Genomic DNA, 10,637 nt, shown 5'->3' with positions numbered 1-10,637 from the left:
CATGGTTTTGAGGCAAGAAGTCCAGAATGGAGGCACCAGCAAGGCGATGCTTTCTCCCTGAAGACCGGTGGTCTGGGGCTGGCTGCCAGCGATCCTTGGCCTTGACTTTTCTGTCACATGGCAAAACACATGGTGGCCTCTTCTTTCTCTTCCAAGTTCAGTCGACTTCCTGCTGCTCCTCCACGTGGCTTTCTCTTCATAAGGCCTCCAGTGACAGCAGTAAAGCCCAGCCTCAGTCAGTTGGGCCACACCTTAACTAAAAATACGTCTTCAACTTGGCCCTGTTTACAATGGCTTCACACCCACAGGAGTGGATTAAGGCTAAGAACATGTCTTTTTTCTGGGTACAGAATTCAAACTACCACACATAGCTTACCTGATTACAGATACCATCTAAAATTGATAAACCAAGAAATAGGTGATGAAGCATGTTATTTAGAATTGTGGAGATAATCACTGGGAGAATAGTTAACACCTTAAAGGTGGTTGCCTATGGGAATCAGGACAGATTCCCATAGTGTGAGGAGGAGTGAGGAGGAGGTTGGGGGATGGGGCAACTGTTCATTCTAGTACTGTATGACTTTTTTATACTATGTAATTGTATTACATTTGCAGAAATAAAATTTATTTTAAAACTGTATCCATATATATGGTTTGGAAGGATCTCCACCAAACCGGTATAGTGGCATGCTAGACAGTCTGAGGAACCACGGTTGTGGCTGGACATGGGGAGGTACTGTAGGGAAGGAGGCTTCCAGGATGGTGATGGGGAGCCACAGAAGAGTAGTAAGCAGGACCCTGTCCTGAGCAGACTTTCCTTTTAGAGTGAGCGCCCTGGCTTATGTGGGTGATGAATTGTGGGGAAGAGAGGCTGCTGCAGTGATGCCCGAGAGCGCAGATGAGGCCTGGATTTAGACACCCATCAACACATATTATCTCTTGAGAACCTGCTATTTGGTAGGCTAGGCACTCTTGGTAGGCCCGGCGACATAGTAGGGAACAAAATGGACAAAGTGCCTGCCCTCAGGGACAGCTTAGGTGGTCGAGAGAGACAAATGAATAGGAAAGAACACAAATGCAAGGCAGTTGATGGTTTGTGCAATAAAGGAAAATGTAGCGGTTTCAGGAGCTGGAAAGTGATGGCAGGAGAGGGGCACTTTGGATAAGGTGATCAGGGATGAGCTCTCTGAGGAGATGGCATTTGAATAGAGTCTTTAATTCAGTGAACTGAGAAGAAGAGAGAACAGCAAGTGCAGAGGCCCTGAGGTGGGAGTGGGCTTGGCGTGTCCAAGGAACAACAAGGAGGCCCGTGGGGGGTGGGCGAGGACATCGGCTAAAGGGAAGGCACTGGGGGCCAAGCCAGGGGGTGGTCAGCGACCAGCTTGTAGAACCCAGAGGGAACTTAGGGGAGCCGGTGGGAGGTCAAGAGCAGGGGAGCAGCACAATTGTCTTGGGGCTGGAGAGGGGAGCGCCAAAGAGGCCGCCAGGACTGGGCTGGGCAGCCGGTGCCTGTCCGGGCTGAGGGAGAGGGGGAGGGGGAGGAAGGCCTGTGGGGAGGCGAGTTTCCGGCGCTGCCCGCAGGCAGGCAGTGCTGTAATGCTCAGCCATCACCCTTTTCCCAGCATCCCAGCCCCCGGGGAAACTGAAGGATCCTTCACAAATCAAAATAGCAGGCAAAGAACAGCCTCTAATTGTTCTGCGTAAGCGAAGAAAAATTAGACGAGTCAGCTGTGGGGTTGAGACCGCCTCCCACACAGCTGTGATCCCGCACCCCGCTGGAGACACACTTCCCGAGACTTGCAATTCTGCTGTCTCTGAGCAAAACTTTTTGCTTCTCCAGCCTCAGTGCAAATGGCAGCTATTTTGGGAGGGAATGGGACAGATGCTGGCCCTGGAGGACAATGAGTGAGTTCCCTTTTTTTCCCCCAAACCCCTCATAATCAGTCACTTCATAAAGGAATAGCCTTAGCCTACGTGAGTTCATTCAGTCATTCAAAGCATACTGAGCGCTCATCGTTGAAAGGAGAGTCAGTGTGTGGGAAAGCGGAAAGAGAGCTCTGGTCTGGGAGTCAGGAGATCTTTAATATGTACCTGCTTTGGCTGTGCCACTGTCACTGTGTGAACTTGGGTGAGTGATGGGCTTTGGTTTGTCTCCCCAGCTCTTCCCAATAGAGCTTAGGCTACATCAGTGATTCTCAAATTTTAGAGTTCATAAGAATCACTTGTGGGGGGAGGGAGCCTTGTTAAAGATGAAGATTCCCAGGCCTCAGTTGCAGAGATTAAGTTTTATGGGATCCAGGAATCAGCATTTCTCACAGGCATTTCAGGTCATTCCAAAGGCAGTTCTTAGGCCACACTGTATAAAACAATCCTCTTGCTCTCTCAGAGCCCTTCCTGCTCTGAAATACAATGAGTCACTTGTGCAACTGGGAAGTCAATGTGCTTCCCAGACCATTCCTGGTGCATGGAAGAAGTCTTTCCCCCTGCCTCAGTGTACCTGTGTGTTTCAGTGGTGGTCACCCTGCACTGAGACAGTCTGGTATATGTAGTCTTTTCCAGGCTCCCAGCCCTGGCGCAGAAGGGGCCAGACTGTAAATGTTTGCCAAACAAGGGGCTGGCTGTGGTTCTACAGCTGTGCTTCAACATAGAGCATGAGGGATGTTGGGGAGTGTTGGCTACAAGGCTTGGTTTGCAGGCATCTGCCCTGGACACCTGGGCTCATGCCCCAGTTTAGATGCATAATATTATATCAGCTGCTCCCCTTCCCTGCACCACTGTGGGTGGGGAGGGGGATGTGCTGCTACTTCTACAGAAGGGTGAGCCCAGCTGCATGGGGATAAGAAAGCTGAATGGGAACACAGGGAGGACTAGGAGCCCTGGGCTACGTGGAGGACACCCGGGGGTTCCAAGGCCCCAGCTGGTGCTCCAAGCAAAGAGCCTTCCCGAGTTGGCCAATCATATTTCCAGAAGGCTAGGTCAGTGGGCAGAGGCCAGAGGGTCAGGTCCCTCTTTAGCCCCCAGCCTTATTCCTCATAAAGGAAGAATAACAACAGCTGTGATGGCCTGAGCTCTTACCATGTCATTCATCAGGCTCAGGACTAAGTGAAATTTTTTCACTAAATTTTCATATCCACCCTGTGAAGTTGGTACAAGTATCACCCTTCATTTTACAGTTATAGAAACTGAAGCTCAGGAAGTTCAACTTACTGGCTCAGAGCCACTCAGCTAATAAGGAGTAGAGGCAGGATTAGAACTCTGATCTGCTTTCCTCTGGAGCCTAGTTTTATTTTTAACCATATTGCTTGGCACCTCTCAGAAGATAAGGATTTTTCCTAAGATAACTTCCATCAAAGTTACCCAAAGCCACAGAAATCCTTTTACATCCATAGTGGAAAGGAATGCTGCTGAGTCAGATAGTTCTGGGTTCAAGTCCTGCCTCTGCTGTTGTCTTTTCTGTGGTCTTGGGCAAGTCACTTTGCCTCCCTGAGTTTCATGTGAAATTGAAATCTGTGCAATGGGAACAATTATACATGCACTTCCTTCCAAGGTACACCAAGATGAAGACGGCCACCAACATCTACATCTTTAACCTGGCCTTGGCAGATGCATTGGCCACCAGCACGTTGCCCTTCCAGAGTGCCAAGTACCTGATGAAGACGTGGCCTTTCGGAGAACTGCTCTGCAAGGCTGTGCTCTCCATTGACTATTACAACATGTTCACCAGCATCTTCACACTCACCATGATGAGTGTCGACCGCTACATCGCTGTCTGCCACCCCATCAAGGCCCTGGACTTCCGTACACCTGCCAAGGCCAAGCTGATAAATATCTGCATCTGGGTCCTGGCCTCAGGTGTTGGTGTGCCCATCATGGTCATGGCTGTGACCCACCCCCGGGGTGAGTGAGTGAGGGACAGGAGGTAACAAATGGGCCTCTATGGCTTTTTTGGTCACTAGGTGTAGGTGGCTCAATGTGGAGGTGTGGATCTCCCATCAGTGAAAGCATGGCTGGCTGGCTAATGGCTGGCCAATGGGGAATTATAGACGGTTGACACTTGAGAGGATGAATGGCTGGTCCGTGGTTGTATGGGTTGCTCGCCAAGGAGAATGTATGAATGGTTGGCCAGTGATGTTATGGATGGCTGGTCTATGGGCACATTGGCAGCTGTCCAGGAGTATGTGCATGGTTGACCTCCAGGGAGAGAGATGGATGTCCAGTAGGGTGAGGGTGACTCGTGAGCAGTGGAGGCTGCAAAATCTGCAGCTCCAACCCAAAAACCTTCCCCAATTTGGTCCAGATGGCCACAGCAAGGCCCAGTCTTCTGCCGAGTGGATAGATAGGTACATCTCCTCAGAGTAAAATGGTAATATTGTAGTAACTCCTGTATTACTCAGATAGCTGCTGAAACAATCCCCAACACTCAGTGGCTTAATACAGTAGAAATTTATTTCTCACTTATATCATAATACCATGTGAGCAAGAGGAGGAGGGGGAGCTCTATTCTGCACAATCTTAAAGGGATCCAGGATGCAACCAGTGGTTTCAGAATCCTCCACTGACTCCTCGGCATCCAGCCCATCAGATGAATATGGAGAGGGAATAGGAAGAAAGCACACCCGCTCTTAAATGTTATGGCCCATTCCTTCCTAGTGATGGCTGTTCACATGGCCCCCCAATTTAATGGAAGGGAGCAAGAAACATAGTCTAGCAGGGGGCCAAAAATACTAGTGCCTAATTAATCCATCTAAGCCACACTTTATCGTGGAATGTTGAACTTAAAGAAACAAATACGTATAAAACATGTAGGAAAGGCCACCTTATTGTCAAAAACTAGTAGCTGTTAGCATGGTTAATCCTGCACGGTCTCCTACTTCCATTTGACTTTAAGAAAACTGACAATCAGAGAAGTCAAGTGGATTACTTAGGGTCACATAATAAGGTATCTGGTGGAATGGGCTCAAGATTCCTGCCTCCAGATATGTTGCTCCCTCTGCCCCTCAGGTGGGGTGAAGGTTTGCAGAGTCAATGCTGCAGGTGGGAGAGGGGAGCAGGCTTGGTGAGGGGCTTCTTAGTCACCTTTGGCCCTCAGAAGGTTAGAGCCCCCTCTGCCCTCACACAGCATCAGCGCCTGATCCATCCATCCTGCCTCAGCTGCCAGGGCCTGTTCTTCAGTGTCAGCCTTCAGCGTATGGGTCATTAACTGCAGCCCTGCTGGGAGCTGGACCAGATGGGCCTCCTCCTCCCCACCCTTGCACACTCCCACACAGACACTCCCCATTGTGTGCCATCAGCCCTTATTGTTCCGTATGCCACTCACCGTGTGACCTCAGGCAAGTGTTCTTCCTCTCTGGGTGTGGTTTCACCATCTGTACCCTGAAGATCTTGAACTAAATCATTCCTGGGGGTCCTGCCTACGTGGTGTCCTGTGGGCCCCCACTGTCTGTGGGCTGAGGGCATGCATCTCAAGCCCCCTTCTCAAAACTCTCAGGCTCCAAGGCCACTGAGTGACTCCCCGAATCCCAGAATGCTGTGAGATCCTGGGAATCCCCTGGGCCAGCCGCACTCAGCCCTGTGTCTGAATCCCACAATGTCCCCTAAGCTCAGGCCGGACCTGGGAGCTCATTCCATCCTGACTGCTTCCGCTTTCTCTGGACAAGTTCTTCCTGACATGAAGCCTCGATCTGCCTCCCTGGAGCTTCCCTCCCACCCTGACCCTAGCCCTGACCTTTGGGCTCCCACATATTTTACCCCTCTGCCTTAGGAGTGTGCCAAGGGTTTGAAACCCCCCATGCTGAACGCTTTGTGTGCCTTAGCCCATTTACTCTGCACAGCAACCCCGTGACGTGTAGGTACTGTTATTATTCCCACTTTACTGAAGCTTGATGAGGTTGAGTCATCTGACCAGGGTCACACCACACTGCTCGTAGGACCTGAATCCTCCTCTTAATTCCGTAATCTTTCAGCCAAATTTAGAAGTTCTGCTCCCACTGGAGCCAGTTTGGAAATGGGTGGGGGCCTTTTGAGTGATCACAATGACTGGCACTTAGTGGGCGGGGCTAACATGCCATTCCTGCCATCCACGGACATCCAGGCTTATAAAGGAGCTGAGAGGGTACCTAGAAAGGCCCTCCCTGATGAGGGCCAGTCCTGCTGGGTCTTTAAGGGTGAACAGGAGCTCACCAGGCACAGAAGCAATGGAGGACATTCCAGGCAGTCCTTGGGAAAAGGTTGGGAAGAGGCTGTGGGACTCGACCAAGCTGCCGGGGGAAGGGGGCAGGCGGGGTCCCTTGGGCACACAGACCCCTCACACCCTGTTTGTCTGTCCTTGTTTCCCCGGCCCAGACGGGGCGGTGGTGTGCACGCTCCAGTTCCCCAGCCCCAGCTGGTACTGGGACAGGGTGACCAAGATCTGCGTGTTCCTCTTCGCCTTCGTCCTGCCCATCCTCATCATCACGGTGTGCTACGGCCTCATGCTGCTGCGCCTGCGCAGCGTGCGCCTGCTGTCGGGCTCCAAGGAGAAGGACCGCAGCCTGCGGCGCATCACGCGCATGGTGCTGGTGGTCGTGGGCGCCTTCGTGGTGTGCTGGGCGCCCATCCACATCTTCGTCATCGTCTGGACGCTGGTGGACATCGACCGGCGCGACCCGCTCGTGGTGGCCGCGCTGCACCTGTGCATCGCGCTCGGCTACGCCAACAGCAGCCTCAACCCCGTGCTCTACGCCTTCCTCGACGAGAACTTCAAGCGCTGCTTCCGCCAGCTCTGCCGCGCGCCCTGCGGCCGCCCGGAGCCCGGCAGCTTCGGCCGCGCGCGCCAAGCCACCGCCCGCGAGCGGGTCTCCGCCTGCACCCCGTCCGACGGCCCCGGCGGGGGCGCCGCTGCCTGACCAGGCCCGGCCGGCCCCCCGCGCGCCCCTCCGAGGTGGCCTGGAGGCCAGGCCGAGCTCTGATGGGGCGAGGGGATGCGGCAGTGGTGGGGCCCGAGGCTCGGGGCCGCCAGATAGGGCCACTGTGGTGGAGAAGAGGGCCGGGCCTACGGGGGCCTTGACGTTGGGCCTCGGGGGTGGCCAGAGCCTCTGGCCCGGGGCGGGGCGGAGGGCAGGGCGGTGGGGCGGTGCCGCTGTTGGGTGCACGGTCCTGGGCGGGGTTCGGGGAACTAGCGACCCAGGGGGAGTGGGACCTAGAACTGGGCCCCGACATAGGGCCCCTGCAGTGCAGCCGGGCCACACCCGTGGCAAGTTCAGTTAAGGTCCTGGCGGGAAGTGGGGGGCGGGGGCTTGCGCGAGTGTGGGTCCCGCCTTAGACTAGAAGGAACCCGGCGGCCCAGGAGCGGAGAGGGGGCCGTGGTGGGGACGGTGGCTTGAGAATGGAGCTGCAAGACTGGGCCTCTTTGCAGCGGGGAGGGGCGAGATGGAATCCGCGTGCAGTGGAGTAGGGCTTCAACTGTGGGGTAGGGTCCCAGCCCCGAGTTCTAGCAGGGGGCGGGCTCGCCACAGTGAGGGTCCAACTTGGCATCTTTATCTTCTTATAAAAGAGAGAGGAACAATATAACTCCTGCCCTCGACAGTCGTCTCCTTGGAACGGGCGGGGCTCCAGCATCGGGATTGTGTCCCAAGCGCTCCGTTCCAGCGGCCCTAAGATAAGGTAGCCAGACAGGGCCGCAGATGGGGTAGGGTCCCAGCCCCGAGTTTTAAGGAGCCAGGAGGCCCCACTGCTCCTGAGGGGTGATGGTGGGCTGCGGCCCCAGAAAGGGTAGAGGGGCGGTGCTTCTGCTTCCAGAGGGTGAGTGTACTTTTCCGGAGCCCCCAGGGCCCTAGCTTCTCCGGCCCGGGTGCTCGAAGACAGAGCTACGTGCGTTAGAGCCCCATGGATGGTAAGTGGCTCCTGGGACTGATAGGAAGAAATCCTCCTCCCCCTTTCCCGACATCTGGCTGTGCCTTTTGTGTCCTATAGGCGCTGGAACCGCCCCGGTGGGACCTGGCTTTGAAGGAACTGCGGGTAGGGGGAGAGAAGGCTTTCACAGCGCAGACTCTGGCCTCAGCATGTGCGCCCTGTCTCCTCCCCAGGCTCTTCGGTTCCCCCCTGGCTCCCCAACCTTCCCTGACTGCCCCCTTCCAGCTGCTGAGGGTGGGTCCCCCCGCTGGGAGCAGAGCATAGATTTTCTCTTCATTCGTCGTTTTATTCAGGCCCTCCTAGGTCTTTGCTCCCAGATCCGGGTCTGTCCCTGCTCCCTGTGCTCCCCCATGCCTCATCTCCTCTCCCCTCCCTCACAGATGCTGCGAGTCATGCACCCTTGACTCCCTATTGAAGTAGTGTGCTGACACCTTTGTAAAAACAAATTTAATTTTCTTCCCTTTTTGGGACAGATGGAAAGAAATTGACGTCTTTGTTTCAAACAGGCAAAAAAAAAGAAACAATATACCTCTTCTCTCTTTGACAGTCATTTCCTTGGAACAAAAGCCTTTGCCTGTCTGGGAGGCTGTCACTCCAGCAGGGACTGAACTAGCATTTAAGGGGCAAGGGCTTAGCACCAAGATGGGCTGCGGAGCAGATCAGGGGGCAGGATGCTCTCAGCGGGCAAAGCACAGTCCCTTTCTCAGGGTGACGTTCCTGGAAGCCCCAGACCTGGGAACAGTCGTCCTGGAAATGGCTCCCCTGAGTGCTGGGCAGGTGTGGGACCGTAGCCCAGGCCACTATAGCCGGGGATCCCAGTCCACCCAGATCACCTTCATAACTCAAACGGAGCCTGTGACCATGGAGTCCGTGAAGGGTGAGGAGAAGAGATCAGCCCGGCAGGAGACGCCGGAGGACCCTCGTGGACCCTCCTCATCAGCCGAGACCCCTCCTGTTGATGCTTGGGGAGAAGGCAGGAAGGGAGACAATTTAGGAACAGGGAAGGACTCCTGAAGGAGGTGACGCTGGAGCCAGGGCCTCTCCCAGGACAGGCCTGTCTCGAGGCTGCTCTGGGCCTGCCCACTGCCATCTCCTGTGGATATCAGAGAGCTGGTTGCTTTTCCCCACTCCTGATAAATAAATTTGTCCTGGGTCAGCAGGGACTGGGTCATGCATTTACGATAAAGTAAACTTGGATTGACTCTTGCTTCATTCCCAGCTGTGCATGTGTAGTGGGGCTCAGAAACAAGTCAGACAGCCCTGGGCTCAGAAGGTCCAAGCCCATGCTGGGAGGTAAAAGCAGAAGCAGACAATTGCACCTCAGTGTGATAAGAATAGTGACAGAGGGCCCCAGGGAGGGTGTCACAGGGAAGTGCCTCTTCTAGCTTTCTTTTGAAATGCGTTTGCAGCAATTCTGGAATAGGGTTGGGGGCCTACAAAAAGAGAGGACAGTGTGACGCAACAGCGCGTGAAGATGTTCTTGTGCATGGCAGGCCCCACTTGAGCCCAGGGCTTAACTGAGTACTTCGGTGTGGCAGGCTCTGTGCCAAGCACTTTATGCACATTCTTTCATTCGATCCTCATGACAACCCTGTGGGAGAAGTGGTATTTTCCCATTTTAGACAGGAAAAAAAACTGAAACTCCAAGAGCGCCAAGCTACTCACCCCTGGGTCACTGAGCCTGTTAGTGGCAGAACTCAGGTCGGTGGAACTCGAGAGTCTAGTTTCCACTCAATTCCAGGCATCACTGAAATAGAAGGACCTTAGCAGCACGAAACCTGGGGTGAAATTTTTGAAGACTTAAAACCAAGTGGAGGGGAGTAGACGTAGCTCAAGTGGTTGAGCACCTGCTTCCTCTGAACAAGGTCCTGGATTCAATCCCTGGTACCTCCTAAAAAAAAAAAAAGGGGGGGGGAATCTGAAGAAAAGGGCAATTTTCCACAAACTTTCGCTCCTTCTGAAGCTCTTCTAACTTCACATTTCAAAATGTGCTGAGCAGGGTACATTTTAAAGCTCCAAACTAATCATTCTCGATCGGCACAGGGCCCTCAGAACTGCGGAGTGAGTCTGGTCGTCCTCCCTGTCACCCCCAAATTCCCATTCCTTCCTCTCCAGAGGGTGGGAGGGAAGGTTTTGTTCCTAGTTTCAAAGTGCCCTACAGTTTCATATCTCTGCTGGATGTAATAGAAGTAGTGTTTAAGGGTGAAATCAGACCTTGGCTTTCCCTCTCTGAGCTCAGTTTTCTCATCTGTAAAGTGGACTTGCACATGGGGTTGTTGTAAGGATTTAATGAGATAATGTACATTTAGGGCCCAGCATATAAGTAAGCCCTTAGCACATGGTAAGTAGCTGTTATTACTCAAAAGTGGAGGGGGGATGCAAGGTCAGAGCTCGAGACTGAGGGGGAAAGTGGATGAGCTTTCAGAGGTAGTGATGCAGAGAGAAGAGATGTTGGGAACCCAGCCTGGTGATCCCCTTTTTTCCTAGACTCAGGAGGAGCCACCTTTGGGAGTAAGAAACTCTGGAGAATCAGGCAGGATGGGGAGAATGTGCTGCCATGGAAACTGGAGGAGGAGGGCGTTCCCAGGGGGAGGGAGTGATGGATAATGTCAAGAGTCATAAGAGAGGTTGGGGGTGGGGGATTGCAGGAGGAGTAAACCAGAGCCCTCACGTTGTCTTTTTCATGGCCTGGGAAGACCCCAAACTTGGCTTCAAATCTCTGCTCTGAAGCCAACTGGCTGTGTGAC

The 10,637-nt window shown here is 53.7% G+C and overlaps 1 protein-coding gene across 1 annotated transcript; it reads left to right on the top strand.

The window, feature by feature from the left end:
- Positions 1–3,530: 3,530 nt before the first annotated feature.
- OPRD1 (opioid receptor delta 1) lies at positions 3,531–6,884 on the top strand. Its single transcript, XM_012524134.3, has 2 exons — positions 3,531–3,897; positions 6,343–6,884. Exons 1-2 carry the CDS (start codon positions 3,531–3,533, stop codon positions 6,882–6,884), a joined length of 909 nt encoding a protein of 302 aa, XP_012379588.2.
- Positions 6,885–10,637: the final 3,753 nt, after the last annotated feature.

Source organism: Dasypus novemcinctus, chromosome 9, assembly GCF_030445035.2.
Source record: "Dasypus novemcinctus isolate mDasNov1 chromosome 9, mDasNov1.1.hap2, whole genome shotgun sequence".
NCBI lineage: Eukaryota > Metazoa > Chordata > Mammalia > Cingulata > Dasypodidae > Dasypus > Dasypus novemcinctus.
The sequence above is the reverse complement of the archived record's forward strand: the minus strand, read 5'-3'. Positions and strand labels throughout refer to the sequence as shown.

Bases quoted from the DNA above. Each gene is read 5' to 3' on its own strand.
- OPRD1 (XM_012524134.3), top strand. From the start codon at position 3,531: ATGCACTTCCTTCCAAGGTACACCAAGATGAAGACGGCCACCAACATC. The intron at 3,898-6,342 runs GTGAGTGAGTGA...TCCCCGGCCCAG, and splicing joins GGCTGTGACCCACCCCCGGG to ACGGGGCGGTGGTGTGCACG.